Genomic DNA, 20,398 nt, shown 5'->3' with positions numbered 1-20,398 from the left:
GTTTCCCATCCATGCTGAAATGTGGACTGACCTGGTATTATGTAGTTTGGTAGTATGTGGCAGCTACAGCTGCTGTGTTCACGAGTGCCATACCCTTGTGATACCCAGAGGCCACTGTTTTATGACAGCTCTCTCTGTAATCTGGCTTTCCCAATCTTTCAGCCTCTTCCAAAATGTTCCTCAAGCCTCAGGGGAAGGGGTGTGACATAGATGTCTTACTTATGGTTGAGCACCCTGCAGACTCGTATTCTCTCAGATTTTGACCATTTGTGTCTCTGTATTAGCTGTCATCCACTGGGAGGGGAAAAGAAGCCTCTCTAATGAGGGCTTTCAATACCTCAGGCCTTGTCTCCAAAGAGATGACTCAGAAACACATAGTTTACCGAGGGTCACGCAGACAGCTGTGTGAGCACAGAGAGCAGGATGAGCCACCACAGGATCAAACGCTGGGCCGAGATTCTGATGTTTAAAAAGAAGAGAATCCTTATTTTCTGTCGCATTAGAATGTCTTTTGGTTTGTTTTTTTTTTTTCACAGACTTCTGTGTATCGGAGCCATGTGAGGTGGGGGTGCTCTCCAGGCCACGCTGTTCAAGGCTACACAGAGATCCTCGTTGCCGTAGACCAGCGCTGAGCACCCTGGTGTGCGTGAGTGCTAGGGTTCTGGGCATTTGGTGCAGCGTAAAGCAAGGCAGCCCCATTTGAGCTGAAGCTTAGAACTCAGACCTATGCTTTTCTAAGAGGGGACCCCAATCATCTGCGTGATGGAGGTGGTACTTGTTAAGACATGCAGGTTCTAGGGCCAACCATGGATGTCCTGACTCTCAGGGACCAAGACCTGGGGATGCCTCTCTCTTTTTTTTTTTAAATTATTTATCCACTTTACATCCCAATATGAGCACCTCCCCTTCCTTCCAGTCCCTCCTCACACAGAGTCTGTCCCCATCCTCCCTCTCCTTCTCGGAGGCAGAGGAGCCCCACCTCCACCCCTCACTCCACCTCTCCACCCCCATACCTCAAGTCACTGCAGGACTAGGCATAACCTTCCCACTGAGACCAGACAACGTGGCCTAGTTAGGGGAACAGGATCCACAATCCACAGGCAGGCAACAGATTCAGGGACAGCCCTCTTTCCAGTTGTTGGGGGACCTGCATAAAGGCCAAGCTGCACATCTGCTACAGATGTGGGAGGCAGGGACTGGGGGTGCTTCTTTTAAATAGGGTCCCCATTTGATGCGTGTGTGTGTGTGTGTGTGTGTGTGTGCGCGCACGTAAAAGAGAGAGATATGATTGCATGTGTATGTTTGTGTGCATGTATACAAATAGATGGGCTTAAATGTACAACATATGGGTACCAGAAGATTTGGGGCTCAATTGTGCTGTACCTTAGTTTTTGAGAGAGGGTATCTCCCTAAACCCAGAACTCACTACTTAGACACTCTGGATGACCAGTGAGCTCCAGGGGCCCACCTGCTTTTGCCTGCTCAGGGCTGGGATTACAAGCTTAGGACACGGCGCAAAACTTCCACGGAACTGGAAATCCGAACCGAGAGCCCTATGCTTGCAAAGCAAGCACTTTACCAATAGAGCCATCTCCCAGCCCCTCTACCTGCTTCTCATGTACACTGTAGTGTGAGAAGCACTTCTGAGAATGGCACATCTGTGCATCAATCACCCTGTGCCGTCTGTCTCGCGTGTTCCCACCCCTCAACCACCTGCGGGTCAAGATAAGAGGCGCTTCAGGAATACAGAAGCAAGCGGAGTCATAACGTCTCCGTGAGCTGCAGGAAATTTTAAATCGTCCTTACCGCCTCTCACACCTCGCTCATTCTCCACACCCTTAGCGATCCTCTGCTTTCTGTTTCCCGGTAACCTCTTTTCGTGCATTTTAAAGCCTGTGAATTTGTAGTTTACCCATTTCGACAAGTTCGAAGTTGGTCTTGTGTCACAGTCAAGACAGGTCGCTTCTGTCCAGTGTACACGTGGGGCGGAGCCAGTTTTGGAATGAAGTGACACCTGCTGGTGGGAGACAATGAGAGAAAGTTGTAAACAGCTATATGACGCTTAAATGAGGTGGAAGTTTCATTCTTTCCTGTATTTAAGAAACAGTAGGAGTGCTGGCCTGCGGTTGGTGTGAAATCATTCATTACCCAAGATATTTCAGACCTGCGCCTCCAGCTTTTCCCTTCCACTATATTGTGTATGGCTGCCTCTCCAGGCTCAGCCTTTACCACCGCCTGGGTTTGGTTAGTACAAACAGTAAGGGAAAGAGGAAAGGTATAACTCCTTGCCTCGAAGGACATTTCTTAAAAGAAATGATTACACGTGAAGTTCGGCTTGCATCTCATTGGCCAGAAGTGAGTCAAGAGCCATACTTGATTGCAGAGGAGTCTGGGAAATGTAGTCTTTGTACTCAGGTAAGCGCGAGAGGTTGTCTCGATATAAAGAAGAGCACAGCAGGTACAGGGGCCTCTGGCTGTCCCTCGGCACCGCCTTGGTCTTCTTCATGTTCCATCAGAACAGATCAGAACATGATGAGAGTCAAACCGTTACGCGGCTAATAAGTGGAAACCCTGCCTCTCAGAGCGGAGTCTGAGTCCTTTGAATGGTGCCGCTCTGGGTTTGGGAACAGATGGGTTTGGCACTGTGTCATAAGGAAAGCTGCCCGCAGAACATTCTTTTCCCTGGTTAGGAATGTTCGGTGTGTCCTCTGTTCCTTCCGTACACTCCTGCTCAGACTCAACATACTGTTCTAGGAACTGGTTTCCAAACCCACCTAACTGATGTCCAGGCCTTGCAGTTGATCCACCGTCTTGCTTACATTGTGCATAGATAGGTTACTTCCTAACCCTACGCTAGCTTACAGTGTTGGTGCTCCTCACTGCCTTCTAAATAAACCCTTGAGTACCTCAGTAGGTGCATGAACCCACTTGTGTGTGCCCGCCCACGCGCGCACGTGCGCACGAGCGCACGCACGCACGCACACACAGCACATCATACTTTTGTTGGTCCTCTGTATTAGCTATTACCACTGGCATGCGTATGTTCCCTTGCCACCACTGGAGGACATGTTCTGAGCAGCTAAAGGAGCAGAGCCACCACAGCAGTGGGTAGACTTAATGCCATCGGAGGCAAGAGCCACAAGGACTAGCTCTTTTGTTTTGTTTTCTTTTACTTTTGAAGAAATTTCAAAGACAAATGTAGAAAACAATATAATAGACCCTCACGTGCTTTTCCATTACTAACTCAAAGCCTACCTGCAAGGGTACCGTTTTATTTCTATTTATGTATCCTCCTTCTGTAGAGCGGTAAGAACCATTCAGATTAGCGGCCCTTAACCTGTGGGTCGAGATCCCTTTGACAAATCTTTATCTCTGAAAATGTTTACATTCTGATTCATAACGGTACCAAAATTCCAGTTGTGAGGTAGCAATGAAAATAATTTTATGGTCGCGGGGTCACTACAACGTGAGGAACTGTGTTAAAAGGTCACAGCATTGGGAAGGGTGAGAACCATTGCCCTAGAGAGTTTCATTTCACACCCAGAAAGGGCAAGGTTGTTTGTGTGGACGCTGTCACAATTTACTCTCTCGCCTAAAACAAATCAATGCTTAGTATCGGAAAGACCAGCGATCACCTTTCCCAAATTGCCTTACCCCTGTTTGCTGTTCAAATTACATTTCACAAAAACTGAGTGTGATGGTTTGTATGTGCTCAGCCCAGGGAGTGGCACTGTTGGGAGGTGTGGCCCTGTTGGAGTGGGTGTGGCCCTGTTGGAGTGGGTGTGGCCCTGTTGGAGTGGGTGTGTCACTGTGGGTGTGGGCTTTAAAACCCTCCTCCTAGATGCCTAGGAGCCAGTATTCTGCTAGCAGCCTTCAGATGAAGATGTAGAACTCTCAGCTCCTCCTGCACCATGCCTGCCTGGATGCTGCCATGTTCCTGCCTTGATGATACTGGACTGAACCTCTGATCCTGTAAGCCAGCCCTGATTTAATCTTGGCCTTTATAAGACTTGCCCTGGTCATGGTGTCTCTTCACAGCAGTAAAACCCTAACTAAGACACCTAGACACACATCACTTGGATGACTTGTACCTAAGCCTCTGCAGGCTCCTCCTCCATTGCTCCTGTTTGGGCAATGGAGGGGAGTTGATTGCTCCCCCAGAGTATTTTCACACCATTTCCCTTTCTTATTAAGGAATATTCCTTAGGAGTTTTGATTAGGTTCAGATGCCACTTATTGGAAAGACCGAGGTGGTGGCATGTTCCCAGCTACACGGGCGACATGTCATGTCCCGTCTCCTCTAGCTGAAAGTGGCAGTTATTGGAGCTAAGTGCCTAGAAGTATGATGTCATGTGCCTCACAGTCTCACTGTATTGCTTCTTCACTGCTTACCCAAGCTTTCTCTAAAGAGAAACATCCCATTAAACACGTATCCCAACGCAGTGCAGTTTGGATAGGGAAGGTCAGATTTCTGCCTGGCTCCTTCCCTTTATTTGACCAGTTCATTGCTTCTCTCTGAAGTGAGTGCTATCCTTGGGGAAATTCTCTCACAGCATTCCTGCCCGAATCACTTTCTCTGGATTTCACTGTCTTACCCCACTTCCCTGCTGGGGAACTGAAGACCTTCAGCCTTTCAGCTGGGCAGCCGGGTGCTAGGATCATTACCTGCAGCACTGGGGAAGGGCACTGTAGACCCCGGGGCTCGACTGGAACTGAACGCTTTCATTCAGCTTGAACCTCAGTGGCATCTGGGCTCTGCTCCGTGACTGCATGGGAAGCCCAGCAGCCCAGCCCCACCTATTCCTATCGTCTAGACCTCAGCCTGAGAACATGGAGTTTCTGTGGTGTCCTCATCGGAATGCCTGCAGGCTACCTCCTTAGCACCCTGTTTTTTTCTTTCTTTGACGTGACTTCTGAGCCTCACCCCCTGTGCCAAACCTAGTTTCTCAGCCTGTTCCAGAGGGATCCAAACTTGAGGGTCTTCATCTCAGCCTGACCCGCTAAGAAGATTTCCTCATGACTTCGGCCCACCGCTTTGGCTCCTTCCTCACCCTCTTCCTCAGGTTCCTCTAGCTCCGTCTGATGTTTCACCGTGGGTCTCCGCGTCTGTTTCCATCAGTTACTAGGTGAAGCCTCTCTGATGATCGTTACGACTAGTTAGCCTAGGGAAATGGGCCTCGTGTCAAATGTAAACATTCTGTAGATTCTGGCAACACTGAGAATGTATATACCTGGCAGGCCTGCAATGGGACAGGAAGACATTCTAGTACTTAGGTGTTGGCTAAAGTCTTTGACATTTTGGTGATGACATGTTTGATAGACAATGAAAATGGGAAAGAGCTGCCAGCCAGCTAGAGATAATTATCTGAGGGCCCGGCTTGGGACTGTTGGTAGGGCTTCTCTAGGCTGAGTTCGATGGGGCCAGCCAATCTAAACGTGTCAGAGAACATTTTCCAGGACTCGTTTTAACTGCTCCCCTAGCTTCTGCTCCTCTCCCTGGTATCGCTTCTTCAGAGCACGGTATGAATTGCAACGTGAATATACGAGTTTTCTTGATGGTCTTAGGTGACCCTGGTAGGATGGGTTGCTACCCACAGGTTGAGAAACACCGGCATTAGATTCCATCCACTTTCAATATATGATTTTGCCAGCTTGTCCATACTAGGTTAATTGATTAAAGCAGTCACTAGGTCTCGAAGAGAGGCCTGGTGTAGGAAAACAAACTTGTCTTGCTAGCAGGTGGGTGCCCAAGTGATCTCTGGTCTTGGTATGGACTGTAAGCCTTCTCCCCTAAGAGTGTCTTCATATTTGGCAGGCTGAATGTGCCTGAAGGTAGTCTTGGCTGTCTTCTGAGAACAGGGCTTCAGAGGTGACTTGCTTTCTCTTAAGTATCTAGTTGGCCGACCAAGGGTCACTCCTGACACAGAAGCTGGGCTTCCACGTGGCTACGAGTCTGCAAAAAACCCTCAAGTCATCTATTTGCCTGTGAACGCGGAAGTGGGCGTGCCTGTGAAATGGCTGGGCGTGCCAATGTCAGAGCAGGTGAACAGTGGAGATGGGGAGTTGGATTTTTGGATAGTGCATCGCCGCACTGACGTTGTGCTCAGCTCAGGGAATGTGTGTTTTACAATTAAAACAAATTTCGGGGAGCTTTGTGCTCTGCAAGAATAAGACCACAGTGTGTCAGGCAGAAAGCTCGGAGTGTGCGGTCTTACCTGCGTCTGCACTGTGTGTCCCCTTCTGTGTGTCTTTGGGCAAACGTCTTGCTTTAACAAGGCATTTGTTCCTGGTTGTGTGCAAGTCTGTGCGGCAGTGCCTGGATCCTGCTTGCGGCTGCTTGCTGGCTTTCCAGTTTCACTTGCGCCTGCAGTCAGGCTCGCACGTGCGCCAGCCTGTGTGCGCACGTCCCCGAGTGACCTGTGTGCGGTGCCCAGGGACCTTTGGGTCGTGTGCACTCGCTGCCCGTCTGCGCTGGCGAACGCGCCTCCACATGTCCGGGAGCACGTCTCCCGTGGTGTGCACGCTCCGTGTGCACGCCGCCCGCGTGTGTGTGCAAGGCGCTGCGCGCTGCGGCCGGAGGACCGCGCCAGGTTCCACGCGCCCCGCGTCCCCCCTCACACCCCCCCGCACCGCAGCGGGCCCCGCGATTGGCCGCCCGCTCCTCCAGCCGTCACCTCCTCCCCCGCCCCGCGCGCCCGCGGTCCCCGCTGTCCCCCGCGGTTCCGGCGAGGCCGCGCCGCGCTGCGCTCCGCTCCCATTGGCTGCGCGCGCCTTTGTGTGGCGGCAGCTGCGGCCCCAGCGCCTTTGAATGTCGAGAGGGGCCGGGAAGGGAGCCTTTCCATGGGCCATCTGTCTCCCCGCCAGCCGCCGCCCCGCCGCCCGCGCCCCGCGCTCCGCCTCCCGCCCCGGCGGCTCCCGCAGCCCCACCGCCCGCGCCCCGGAGCCGCGCCACAAAGGGCCCGCGCGCAGCCGCCACCGCTGCGCGAGGAGCCAGGATGGTCCTGGTCCACGTCGGCTATCTCGTGCTTCCAGTGTTTGGCTCTGTGCGAAACAGAGGTATCGCTTTTTCCTTTCGGGGTCTGCTTCTTTCCGAGCGCGGATCGCCGCAGGCACCGGGCGGGGGCGGGGGCGGGGGCGAGGGCGGGCGCGGCGGGCGGGCGGGGGCGCAGGCACAGCCGCGGGGCGAGGCGAGTGGTGCTGCTCCCCACCCCTTTCGGGGAGACCCCCGAGTGTGGGGTGGCACCCTTGCGGGAGCTTTTGTAGTGAAGTTAGGGTTTGGTGAATTTGGGTCCCTTCCTCCCCAGCCCCATTATTATTATTATTATTATTATTATTATTATCATTATTATTATTTGCGGCGGACGTGGTTCCTCCAAATTACAGCCCCTTCCCCGACCTAGCCCCGTGTGACCGAAAGAAGGGAAGAGATGCATACTGTGGTGTGTGTGTGTGTGTGTGTGTGTGTGTGAGAGAGAGAGAGAGAGAGAGAGAGAGAGAGAGAGAGAGAGAGAGGTTTGATTTTCTGTGATTTGCCTTTTTTTTCTTTTTTTAAAGGCAGATTGTGTTTTGTTCTGTTTTGTATTTTTTTCATTTTCGGGGCCTTAAGGCGAATAGCCAGTGAGCTGGGATCTGATATCAGCCCCATCCCAAGCTTCAACCCCTTTCCTTCTATGGGCACTTGCACCTTCTTGTGTCTTCCTTTTCTCTCCTTTAATCCTTTTGTTTTATTGCCCATATTCTGTGGCCCTGCACACCTTCCTTTCCGCAACTGTCTTTGTATGACAGTTGCATTTATAGGTTCAAAACGCGTGTGTGTGCGTGTGCATGTGTGCATGTGTGCGTGCGTGCGTGCGTGCGTGTGTGTGTGTGTGTGTGTGTGTGTGTGTGTGTGTGTGTACGTGTGTGCGCGCCTGCTTACGCGCTTCGGAAATCAGACGTGCGCTGCCTTGAACCCCTGGGCCGGTCCGGAGCGGGTTGTCTGTTCCTTGGGTGTTGAGCTGTGCGTGAGAACGAGGTGGGAAGCTGCCCCTACGCCAGGCCTTTGCCTGGGGCAAGGGTTGACCAAGCAGCAGGCTGGCTCTGTCTTTGTTTTTAACTGTGGTAGATGGGGTGTGTTTGCACGGTCCCCCTACCCCACACCCCTTTTCCTTACATTCCCCTGCAACAATAGCTTGGTTCCCCCTTCCCCCACCGCCCCCCACATTTCTTCCATTTTCTTTTAATCAGAAATTCCCACTTCCCAAAGCAAATCTGAGATACATTTCAATTCATTTTTTTTCTTTTTGTATTCTGCCTCTGGACTCACATTTCTCTTGGAAATGTTTCTTCTCTCCCACTCCACGGCTGCTTAAATTCCTACTGGCTATGGCTAACCCCCATCCCCCATTCACTCCCCCCCTGCGCCCCCAGCCCTCCCCCGGGCCCTTACGAGAATGATGTCTTCCCTTGGGCCAACCCGGCTGGTCCTCCGAGTCCAGCGGGGGTGGGGTCTCAGGGCCAGAGCTTTAGTGAGCCCCAGGGGCCAGACTGCACCAGGCCAGGAAAGCCCAGCCCTCCCCCTTCAGCCAAACTGTCCCCAACCCCGCGCCTCTCCCCAGAACCCTAAAGGCAAGGTTGGCCCTTTAGGTCTGTTTGAACTGCAGTTTTTTTTGTGTGATGACAGAGTGATGACATTCTGCATTTATCAAATCTTTTTTTTTTCTTCATCGTGTAGCTCAGTGAATGGTCAACTCGCTGCTGTGTGCGCTGTGACCCTTCTGCCTCGCATTTAGCTGTATTGTGACACCCTCTTAACCATTTCCTGTCTCCATCCGAGGAAAGCATTGCTATTTAAGCGGCAGTATCCCCTATCTCAGGCCAGCTTGGGGGTGGGCAAGAGGGGAGGTCAAACCAGATCGAGAAATGCCGTCCCCTCCCCAGGACACAATTACTTCTTATTACTTGGCATTTCCTCTTAAAACGGGTGTGGAACATTACACTAGGCAGAAATTCAAAAATGATTAAGAAGGATGTTGAGCCTGAAAGTATAATTATCCTGATTAAATCATTCTCATTCTCATTAATACCACCGATCCCTAAATACCATTGCAGCATGCTGGTTCCATGTTTTGAAATTCAAATTGTTCAGCTGCCTTTAAATTTTATTTTTATTAAACCTCCCCTCCACCAACAAAAATACAAAAAAAAAAAAAAAAAAAAAGAACCAAAAAAAAAAAAAAAAACCAAAACCAAAACCAAAACCAATTCTGCCTGGCAAAATTGCAAAGGCAAACTTCCACAGTAAACACGCCCACAGGAATTTTTAGGGTCTGAGGGGTGAGATGGGCTCAAGAAACCATGTGCTAAGAAACTCATGACCTTCTGATAGAGGATACTAATGCTTAACCGAAAGGTCCTAAACCACAATTTTCTTGTAAAACTATTATATAGTCCGCTAGCTTTAAGCCTGTTCTTTTAGTTTCCATTGTACTAGTGTAGGATGTAGGCCATTTCAGAATAGATACAGAGAAATAACCATTTTTGTATCTTCATCTTGTTTAGCTGAGTACATTGCACTGTAAATCCCTGTTAAGTGGATTCCTTTTGCCTTGGCTTGGAGGCTGGAGCAGCCCATTTCCCCACTTGTCTGGGTAACCATCAGCTGCCCTCCCAGCAGCACCCAGGCTTACCATTTAGTTGGAGGCAAAATTTATTAAATACATATTAAAAAGAAAATCCACAATGAAATGACAACAGTTGCTGCTATTTCGGCTTTTGAAAAAAAAAAATTGGTGCACCGAGGTCCCTGTCTTAAGGGGAGCCGATGTGGCCATAGGTCCTAATTGTTTAATTGTACAACGTTAAGAGCATCTTTGGACATCTGCCCTGGCCCTCGGGGCTCCCTTCTGCTGCCTGGCCAGCCAGACCTGCTCGAACACTGAAACAAAACAGCAGCGATCACGAGAAAGAATAAGGCGCCTGCTTTGAGGGCCCTTCCAAAATAGTCCCAAGAAGCTGCCTCAGAAGGCCGTTTGGCAATCTGAGAAGAGAAAAAGAAAAAAAAAAGAAAGAAAAACAAAACAAAGTAAAATAAAACCTCAGCAAAATGGTTTTCCATTAAACAGGGGTAGCGTGTTCTGCTGTGCTGAATTACTTCCTGTTCTTATTTTGTGGGTAATTTTTATGTATCGAATACCCTTTTGGTTGTGTATCTTCTCACCTTTTCTTGTACTAAACTGAAGCATGATCTGTCTTTTTTTACACCCCCCAGTGGACAATGTACAGCCCTCGGTTAGAGATGTTGCCCTGCTGAACCGCACTGTGGTCGTGTAACCCGGGCCATCCGCTCATTGTACTCCTGCTTTTGTTCCGTTCCCCTCCCGAAGCATGGTGGGCCCAGCCTTTTCTTTCCTTTATTTTTTTTCTCTCCCTTTTTTTGTATCGTGTGCATGATGACATTGTTACACACAGAATCCACTAATACTAATATACGATCTCAATAAAGAACTAGTTTTCCTATATTAACCTAGTGTGCTTTTTCTCTTGCTGTTTCCCCATTTATTGTTGTATCCCGCTGTTTAGAGCCTCCTTGCTTTTCTGTCCTCAAACCTCGCCCAACCACCACCCCCACCTCCCATTGTAAGAGTCGAGTGAATGCCTTTTCTTTGCCTTCCCTCTCCCCCTCCCTTCCTCTTCTTTCCCTTTTTTGTGGTATTGATAAGGTGACTCTAATCTCATGTAGTCCATATAACAATAGAAGCCTGGGGTCATGGGGAAGGCCAGTTGTCCTGTCTCACCCAACCGCCCAACGAGGTACAGAGATCCTAGATCTTTGGCCACCTGTGTACTCAGTCCCCTCCACTTTCCATGTAGCGTCCAAGGTATGAGGCACTGGGAAGGAAAAAAAAATCACACCTAGGTTGAGAGAAGGGATACTGTTCTTAACTAGCAATCTTGTAGCATCACTCACCCGAAAAGACCATTTTGAGTTGTGTTTTAACTTTTCGTTCACTGTCTCATTGATTTACTGTCCTTATAAATCATCCCGGGGGGGGGGGTGGGGGGAGGGTGACACGTGGCATGTAGCCGAAGCCGTGATCCAAAGTGCTAAAGCAACCTTTTGCTATGTGTAGACTGAGATTCTTGAGAACCGAAATGTAAATTTGCCATTTAGAGCCTGGGTGAGGAAGATGGCTTGGGACAGAAGACCCTGAGACCCCTCCCCATCCCAGAGCTGGCAGCAGCCCCACCTGGGACGGTAGGGGTAAGAGCCTGTACTTTCTGTGGGCTGTGAGCCAGTTAAAGCCGATTACAGCCTGCTTGCTTCACAGCTGCTTCATCTGTGGCCCTAGGCCCTCTCTGGGGAGAGGGCAAACCAGATCTGGCCATTGTCTCAGTGTGTGTGCTTGCTGGGGTGGGGGTGGGGAGGTCAGGAGGGAAGTCAGGACCTCCGTCCAAATTGCAAGAACTCTCCCAAGTATCTACCACCACCACCCTTGCCCCCCTTCCTGTAATTGCTCTGGAAAAGCCAACAGAGAAGTTATCTCCTCCCCTCCCACCCCCAGTGGAACCCAAATTCAAGCATTTGTCAATTACATCCATTCAATTTCAGCCCAGAACAAGCCTTGTTAAATGAGGCGTTTTAGACACCAGAGGAAATCAGTTGATTAAAGAAATTCATGGTTCCTTCAAGGGGTCATCATTTGATGCTGTTTCTCTTGGCGGATGTGCTTAGTCCTGGCTCCTCTAGGCTGTCTTCTGGGAGGGCCTCCCTTGGTCCCCTCCGGGAGGATGGTCATTTCCCTGTTGCCTGACCACCGCTTCGCTATCCTTGTGGCCTCATGAGACACCCCCAACCCCAGAGGGCTGCCCTCTCTGCTCCAGCCCTTTGTTCTTCTCTCCCCAGCCAGGGTGGAAAAGCTGAACTGATTTACAGTGACACATGGACACACACGGATGTTCCTGGCGGAGGCTTGTGCTATGATGTGTGCAAAAAGGAGATACGCAGGCCTATGAAGCCAGGCCCTCGAAGGTTTCTTGGGTTTTCTTTCATTTGTTCTCTTTTTCGGTTTGTTTGAGACCTAAGTCTGCTAAAGCAAAATAGCCCTTTCATCTAACCTAATCAAGACAAACTGGGTGACAACTCTCATTTCCCCCCCAAAGATAAATATTAACCAGCTCTAAGGCTTTATTCTCTTCCTCTAACTTAACGTCCAGCGTTTCAGAATTCTCTTAACGGTACATTTCAAGGGTAGTTCTTCAATAATCCAGTAGTTGTACTGGAACGAAAGCAGTTGACTTAATGGCACCATGCCCTGGCAGCGTATTGAGTCTGCTGTGTATGTATTGAGGCTCTCTACAACACAGGTTATCAGAACACGCTCAGGAGAGTTCCCCCGCCAACTTTATGATCCCACAACTATAAAGACACTGCACACTGTTCTTTATCCTTTCAGCGGCCGTAGGAAATTTGGACTCCAGGATCCGGCACCCTAAGGTCTCTTGGGATGGAGGGTGTCTGTTGTTTTCTGGCTTTCCCTTCCGGACATCCAGCAGCACATAAGCCCCTCTTGATCAATCAGTTTTCTTTAGTAGAAATCTCCCACCAAACAGCAAATGCAATCAAGATGAGGGGGAAAGGCCATGCAGACTGCTGTCTCTCTTGGGGCTGTCACACCTTCTGCCCACTCTTTCCCTTGTCTTTTCTCTCTGTCAATAAGCACCCTGAAGTTTCTCCTTGGAGACCTGATGGCTTCCTAGGAAGGGGCAAGCCACAGCTTTGGCCTATACCAGGTGTTAGGTGGAGTTGTCCCAGAGCTGGCCAGAGGACAATTGGCTCATGATTCTGACCCGTGACTGTGGGTCTCTCAATCCTGCTGGACCGCTGCAGCCCTGATACACAGGACACTCCCACCTTAGTTTCTCTATGCGTGTAAATAGCTTTAAAAAAAAATCCCTGGCTTAACACATGGAAGCAAAGGAGTGTCTGTCTGTGGGATGGTTTAGGCACAGAGAGCTTTTCCTTGGCAAGCTCAGGGTTGGCGTAATTGATGAACGACTTGCAATGCCCGCTCTTCGTGTTTCAACCCTTCATCCCTCCATTTGATAACGTGCTCATTCATTTTGGTTAATGCATATTTATTAAATACCTGCTTGGACCAAACACTGGGCTAAGGGGGTGGGGAAGGGAGCTCTCCTAAGGCTGAGACTCAGCGAGCAATGCTCAGCCAACCAGAGGCTACCTGAGACCCCTGAGCAGAGGGCCTGAGTGGGCAGCAGAGTGATCTCATTTGGAGTGGCCTAGGACTTGAGCCCTGGCTGTCTTGACCTGGAAGGGACTATAGGTACCATTCTGAGCATCAGCTAGATAGCGGCCATCATAAAGCCTACCTCGTAGGATGTGCTTAGACTAGACAAGGACACCTGGCACAAGACAGTGTCAAGGACAGGGTATAAAGCCTGCGGCTGCTTGCCATTCACTACTGTAAGTATTTATTGTCCCAAGGGTCAAGATCGCATGAGGTCAGAGATGGTGATACTGTGGAGCTTTGCCGTGTGTGCCTCTGAGGTGGCATGTACATGGGTAGGGCGGGGGACAGGCCATGCATGTGGTGTGTGCACATGGATGGTGGTGGGGAGACCTGGTGGAATGGTTGCTTTCTGCAGCTCAGGGGCAGCCGTAGGGTCATGGTCCTGTGTTTGAATAAGTCTCCTTATATCATAACTCCAGGGCCACGTAGCACAAGGTCTATAGAATGTGTAGACACATCTGGATGGGATTTTGAGGCCACTTTCTGAGGCCTATGGACTTTCTTCTTTGGCCTCTGGTTTTCCATTAAGCAGAGGTAGCACGATCTGCTGGGGCCAGATTCCTGGTCTAAGGGGTGAGATACAGGCCTACATCACGGGCCTTGCCATGAAGGAAGAATGACCAAGGATCAAGTCCATGTGGAGGACTGGGAGACAGAAGGTCTTTGGTGCACCTTGGACAGTGTAAGATCACAAGGACAGAGACAAGGGGACAGACAGCTCTGGTGAGCTATGAACCCAGTACGTGGATAAACATGGGACTTGGCAGAGAGAAGGGGACTGATGTCTAGAGTCGGGACCTGTATGACTTTTCTGTACTTCGAGTCGAGTAGGATACCAAAAGTACTAATTGTTTTAGGGTTGTGAAGCTCTCCATGTCTGGGATCCCCTACTGGGTTGTTCCCTTGTATCTTCAGCTGCTAGGCTTTCCCTGGGAGCTGCCTGCCTCAAAACTTCAGCCCCTCTGGCAGCTGTACCATTGTGCCCTAATGTCACAGTGTGATGTTTTATTGAATTTCAACTTTCAAGAAAAGAGACTCAGGGGCATTTGAATGCCAAGGTCCTAGCTGGGTTTGTACACACACACACACACACACACACACACACACACACACACACACACACGAGAGAGAGAGAGAGAGAGAGAGAGAGAGAGAGAGAGAGGGAGAGAAAGAGAGAAAGAGAGAGAGACAGAGACAGAGAGACAGAGAGAGAGACAGACAGAGACAGAGAGAGACAAAGACAGACACACACACACACACACACACAAAGAGAGAGAGAGAGAGAGAGAGAGAGAGAGAGAGAGAGAGAGAGAGAGAGAGAATATGTCATCTGTACCCATGGGGAAGAAGAAACTAGAGAGAACCAATCTTGGGTGCACAGTTGGAGCTCAACAGCCCATGGGTGTGACGAGAGCAAGAGCAGGTGGAGACTAGGGAGGAGTGACCTCAGGGTCAGCCCATTACCAAGTCATTTCCTTCAAGTGTAACCATAGCCTATAGGGCCCACAATTGAGGACCTGGAAGGAAACTGAGGTTCAAAGTGGCAAAAGCCTTTGCTATTGTCTCCCCGTTACTCCAAGTGGCTGCTGACTCACGCTGACTGGTCACCCAGTCTTGGTTCCCTGCGTCTTCTGTAGTTTGCAGACTGTTAGGAAACCCCGGGACAGCAAGCTAAGCACAGGAAAGCCATTTCGCTTGGTGTTTGTATCTGGTGGGAACAACTCAGAAAGTCAGGTTCCGTGTCCACACAGGCTGTCAAGCCATGAGGGGGTTATGTTCTCAGCACTGAGCCTGCATCCCCACAAGGGAACTTTGAAGTGCAGGGCTGGAATGGCTGAAGGACTAGAGGTTAGAATGGAGGACCAACGGGGTCTCCAGCAGGGATGGCAAGTTCTTCACCTCAAGATGCTAACTACGAGGAAGCTGCCAGGCGTCCGGGAGGTGCCCTGACTTCTGCAGATAGAGTAGCTGCCCCTTTGGAGAGGCGGTGCCGCTCCCGCTGTGAGTCCCTGTTGTGGTGATTCTTAGATCACCTTGGTGACTTCATCGTTGACGAGCGTTACATCACAGAGACGATGGGACCCTAATTCGGAAAGTCTAGAGAGTCCACCCAGGCCACTCGCCCTGGCGTGATCTGCTGGGCGCATGCGTGGAAAGCCTCCCGCATTTCTGCATTTGCATTCGGTCTGTGCTTGTGCGTAGAGTTGGCCTGTGAACAGTTCCGCTTTACACTGGAGGTGGAATCAGGGCCACAGGCGTGCTAGGCACGTGCTCCACCACCGAGCTACAACCCCCCCCCTCTAGTCCCCCCCCCCCAATTTCAGCATGAGCAGCTTCACGATTGGCTGTGCCGTTCTCATAGGCCTAGCCTTCAGTGGCCGCGTGGCCACATTCCTGGTGGTATGTGATTCACTATGCGTGTCATGGGATGCAGGCCTCCCTGTGTTGGCCTTTCCCCCCACTGCTGAGGGTTATTATGATGGTTCCTGCCCTCTACCAGGCCTTTTCACCGACAGGCTCAGTGAGGGTCCAGGCGAGGGGATAGAGCAGCAATGCAGTTGAGACGATCATCTCGATCATCTCAGCAGCGCAGGGTCTGGTCCTTCTGTCGGGAACATCTGCCCTGGCCATGAGCACGTGTGCCTGGCTCGCCGTCGGTTCTGGTACCGAGTCCATCAGCTGGTGAGCCTGTAGTTGGTGCTTTCTGGAGCTTGTCACACGAAGTAATAATGCTCACAAAGCAAGCAGAGAAGCCAGCCAAAGGCAAGAGTAGTAATAAGGGCCCTTGCGGAACTCGGTGGAAATAGTCCTGGCTCCCATCCCGCTCTCTTGCTAACCACCCTGTGAGGCTGGCCAAAGCTGAGGGCTCTCCGACATCACTTCCTGTCTGCCAAGGAGATAATCGGCCTAATTACCCCTTCCTGCTCTAAAAAAAAAATCATGATTTCCTCTTGGTGTGAACTTGCACTTCCTCTGCCCCGTTTTGCCTTTTCTCCGGGAGGCAGCCACGTGTGCCTTGGTGCATGGTGGGCGAGTGCCCTTCTGTTGGCAGGTTACATAGTGCCGAGGGCTGGGAAGGAACAGTGCGGGGAGGGGGGGGCAGAGGCAACTTTCCTTGAAACTGGAATGAAGTATGCTGCCTCAGGCTGGGTAGACCCTTCATCCAAAAAAGGGACGGTGACGTCACCCGCATGGTGGCTTGGGCACGTCAATGCCAAGGTGTTTCTTAGCTCTTAGGGCTGGCCTCCCCAACCCCGGAGAACAAGTATCAGAGATGGAGGTGCAGAGCCAGGAGCCTCAGCCTGGAGGGAGCAGGATTCAGCTAGCACCTGTCTCAAGGATGGAAGAAGTCCCCCGCCCCCCAACACCCAAAAGCTGCTGCTTCCCCCTCCCTCCAATGTGGGGGGCTGGAAGGGGTGAGGTGCCTTGCTCCCTGTCTCTCCAGACAGCTTCAGTCGCTCCAGCTTTTCTCCTCAGCTGCCCGAATCCCTTTTGCCCCCATCCTGAGAACTCAGGGCTCTCTCTGGGTTGCTGCTGCCTTTCTGGCCCAACCCCATCTCAGAGCAACAACTTCCGTTCTGTGGGAACTGATGGATTAATGCGACCATTCCTGCTCCTGGCTGTCTTTCCTCAGCCAAAGAGGCTCTTCCACCAAACCTCAGCCTGCTTGGCAGGGTTTATTCCCTGGAGTGAAAGACCACAGGCTTCCCCACTACCTACCTCTTTACCTCTGAGGCCTTGGTCTGCTGACCAGAGCCGAAGATCACGTTCCACAGAAAGAACAGAGAGCTGGGAGGAGCTTCCTGTACTACTGTCACCCCATCACCCCAAAACGTTACCCAGCTCCTGCAGAGGGCGATCACCGAGGCACTGGACAGGGCTTCCGTCCTGGTCTCGTCAGTGTTCACAGAGCAAGCAAGCCACAGCCTTAGCCTTACCTCATGGGCAGAGGAGGAGTGGAACCAGGTCAGGAGGGAGTCGCCCGGCACTGGGGAACTGAGAGATGCACCAGAGCAGGGTGTTGCCCTGTCACAAAGCCCTAGAGGACTGGCAGTAAGAGGTGATGCCCGGATGAAGGTATGGCGTGGATGAGAAGGTGGACCAGCTGGAATGAGGGAGGGGTCCTCAGCTTGGTCACACAAGTGAGGCCAGACAGACGGGGTGACCTGGGTACTAGCTTAGGGTAGCATTTCTTCTGAAGGGTCCCTGTGCCTTCCCAGAGAGAGGTGCGAGAAAGAGCAGGATGAGAAGCAAGAGAGGTGACCGAGGCCAGCTCTGCTGTTATGCTGTCTCCACAGCAGGGCGTCTGCCAGCCCCAGGCCTCCAGATCTGTGCCATGCCTGAAGGTTCCCCCCAAGCCCTCCACAAGTGGTCATCTGTCCTCAAGTAGCCTCTAGACTTCAGGGAAACTAGATACGTGCTTGGCAGATCCCAGAACGCTGAGTCCGGGGTCAGAAAAAGACCTGGGCTTAAGGCAGGGTGGACTGCGTTTCCAGTTCTGAATTTATAGGAAAAAAAAGTGATTTTAGATAAATTAGACAAGGAATCTGACTTCACACAGACTTGAGCAAAGAATCTAGAACTTTGTGATATACCCAGCCTAGCTGTTTCATATCCTTCCTCAGTGTGAACACTGCAGGGCTAGGTGGAGAACGCTTGGCCGGCCCAAGCCCCCTTCTTCCCGGTGCTGGAGACCCAAGCTATCTAGTGGCTAGAGTTGGGACTCTGTTTAGTTAAGGGTGGCTTTGCCGAAGGTGTGCCTGGGCGAGCCTCGAAGACAACGTGAATGTAATCGGACAGAAGGAGATCAGGGCTTGGAAATGAATTCATGGTTGGGGTATGAGAAAGGGCTCCTGAGGGGACTCTCAGCTGGAGCTGTTCCTGGTGCACCAGATACCCTCAAGACTCTTTCCTTCTTATTGTGGTAAAGTAAAATACATACCATAGTGGTATTAAATACAACCCCCCCCCCACACACAGTGTTGGACAGCCATCACTAGTTGCTATTAGCAAACCTTTCCTAAACCCCTTAAAACTAAGGCTCCCTTAATTTCCCCCAGTTCCCAGGGGCTGGTTCCCAGGTAGGGCTAGGGCTGCTGAATGTTCTTCAGAAAGGGACCGGGTGGTGGTGGTGTTAGTGTGTGTATTTCGGAGTAAGGATTGAGAAGAAGAGAGAAACACACACACACACACACACACACACACACACACACACACACACTAATAGCAAAGAGAGCCTAGAGTTTACTCTCAGGCTCACAATCTATGCCCCCTACCATCAGGACCTTAATCTCTTCGGAAAAGATGGTCTAGAGTTGATTTGATGCCAGTGCACAGGAAGGTCGTAGAAGCCAATTATGATGCATATGGAGCTAGAGGTACACAAACTCCTGCGTGTTTAGCAAGAGGCGGTCATTTTCTCAACCCTACCCAGGTGCTCCCTCCCCTTCTGCAAGCACCTGCCTGCCTGTCCAGGTTAGAAACAGTCTCGAGGGTATGGGGAGTGCAGAGGGATCCTGGGAAGTCAGGCCATACAGGAGACAGGGTCAGGCACCTTGCATGTACCTTAATTCTGTAAGCATTTCAGAGTCTCCATTTTGAGCGTGGGCAGCAGAGACACAGGTGTCTTCCGGTCACAGCCTCCCCAGTGATACCTCTGGACACTCCTGAAAAGCATAGAGAACGCAGTCAGGCCCCACAACCAGAACTAAGTCAGCGGCCAGTCTGGGTAGCAGCGTGGACCATTGTCCTGGATGGGGAGAGGCCACTGAAACCCTCAGAAGCCTGGAGGCCTCTGGGCGAGGGGAGATATAGATCCTGCAGCTGCCGGGCCAGTTCTGGCCCCTGTCCTGCCCACATGGGCCCAGATTCAATCCAAGAGGTAAATGTCAGAGTCCTCTGGCTGTCACTTTTGTCCGAGTTGTCCTTTCCTTTTCTGGAGTATTGGGTCCTCTTGCCTCATTGTCATCCCATCCATCCCGTCGTCCGCTTTCTGTCTCCTGCCTTCTCCGCTGGCCTGGACATGTCCACCCCGGCTCTGCTTCCTCTCCTCTCCCTCTGCTGGTCTGAACCTGCCTGAGCACCCCGTGGGGAGCTTCTCTATCCTCCAAAGAGTCATGTGAGGGGTGAAGGGATGTTCGAGGTTTCCGAAGTGGTCAACTCTTCCAGGCCATTGGTTCTGGCCTCTGACAATAGGGCTTTCATTCTAACCTGTCACCATGAAGTAAGCTCTGGATGTATTTCGTCTGCTCTGGTGCGAGCCCAGCAGGCTGCCCTCGAGGTTACACGTGGCCGCTCACTAAGATCTGCCCTGTGGAACTCTGCGGCTTGCTGCTTGCTGCTGCCTTGACTGTGGTAAGAGGAAGAACTTTCGAGCCTCAGCATTCTTATCTCTGAAATGGGAACAATCATGGTGACCTCCCAACAGGGTTGTGAGGGGGCTCAGGTTAAGGGAGAGAGTTTGTTCGGCTCATGTAGCAGAGGTACACTGAGCCTCTGCCTTTGATCCAGGGCCCCAAGTCAGGTCCTGGGGACACAATGATGACACCCACACAAGAACAGCAGCAGATATCTGTGTCATGTCCTCTCTGTGCCAGGCATGGTCCCAGTCCCTTACCTCCCCTGAAAACAATTGAGCTCTGTGGGAAATGGATAGGTGGATGGGCCAAGAGTGGACTTGGTCTTTTCTTAACATGAAGACAGATGTGCTGGGGGAAGGGTTAAAGGGTGTGCTCTGAGTGGGGCAGGGTGGGGGGAGGGGTCATGCTGCAGGTAAGGGCAGCAGGGGAGGAGACCGGTTGAGGATGGGGTGACCGGGGGCACCATCAGGCCTCACCATGGATCCTAAACCATCAACACAACAGTCTTGCCTGCTGCTCAGACATCAAACGTCCACAGTCCACTCCGAACCCAGGCTTGTCGTGAGCTGGGTGTTGTCCTAGAAGACCATGAAAACCATGCCAGGGTTTCAGGTCTCCCAAGAAGCAACAATGACTGTGAGTTCAGTAACGGGATTAGCATACTCAGCCATGGGAGGGTGCGGGCTGGGGGGGAGAGAGAGCAGCGTGCATGTCTGAGAGACATCTCTAGAAGCTGCCAGGGGGATTGAA

The 20,398-nt window shown here is 51.3% G+C and overlaps 2 protein-coding genes across 2 annotated transcripts in view; one reads left to right on the top strand and one right to left on the bottom strand.

Annotated features, from left to right (window-relative positions):
* On the bottom strand, nucleotides 1-6,849 carry LOC108348739 (uncharacterized). The gene is made up of 4 exons (XM_063277671.1): nucleotides 6,675-6,849; nucleotides 6,216-6,613; nucleotides 1,807-2,017; nucleotides 1-459 (listed from the first exon to the last, which is right to left on the bottom strand). Exons 1-4 carry the CDS (start codon nucleotides 6,847-6,849, stop codon nucleotides 440-442), a joined length of 804 nt encoding a protein of 267 aa, XP_063133741.1. The 3' UTR covers nucleotides 1-439.
* A 111-nt stretch (nucleotides 6,850-6,960) lies between these two features.
* The window catches only part of Ark2c (arkadia C-terminal like ring finger ubiquitin ligase 2C), a 116,252-nt gene continuing 102,814 nt past the window's right edge, over nucleotides 6,961-20,398 (top strand). Inside the window, exon 1 of the mRNA NM_001164505.2 lies at nucleotides 6,961-7,056. Coding sequence (NP_001157977.1) covers nucleotides 6,996-7,056 — 61 coding nt within the window. The 5' untranslated portion in view covers nucleotides 6,961-6,995. The remainder of the gene's footprint in view (nucleotides 7,057-20,398) is intronic.

The sequence above is a fragment of the Rattus norvegicus genome, chromosome 18 (assembly GCF_036323735.1).
Source record: "Rattus norvegicus strain BN/NHsdMcwi chromosome 18, GRCr8, whole genome shotgun sequence".
Lineage (NCBI taxonomy): Eukaryota > Metazoa > Chordata > Mammalia > Rodentia > Muridae > Rattus > Rattus norvegicus.
The sequence above is the reverse complement of the archived record's forward strand: the minus strand, read 5'-3'. Positions and strand labels throughout refer to the sequence as shown.

Bases quoted from the DNA above. Each gene is read 5' to 3' on its own strand.
- LOC108348739 (XM_063277671.1), bottom strand. From the start codon at position 6,849: ATGGCCCATGGAAAGGCTCCCTTCCCGGCCCCTCTCGACATTCAAAGG. The intron at 2,018-6,215 runs GTAAGACCGCAC...GTCTCCCACCAG, and splicing joins GACACACAGTGCAGACGCAG to CAGGTGTCACTTCATTCCAA. The intron at 460-1,806 runs GTAAGGACGATT...TTTAAACATCAG, and splicing joins TGAGCGAGGTGTGAGAGGCG to AATCTCGGCCCAGCGTTTGA.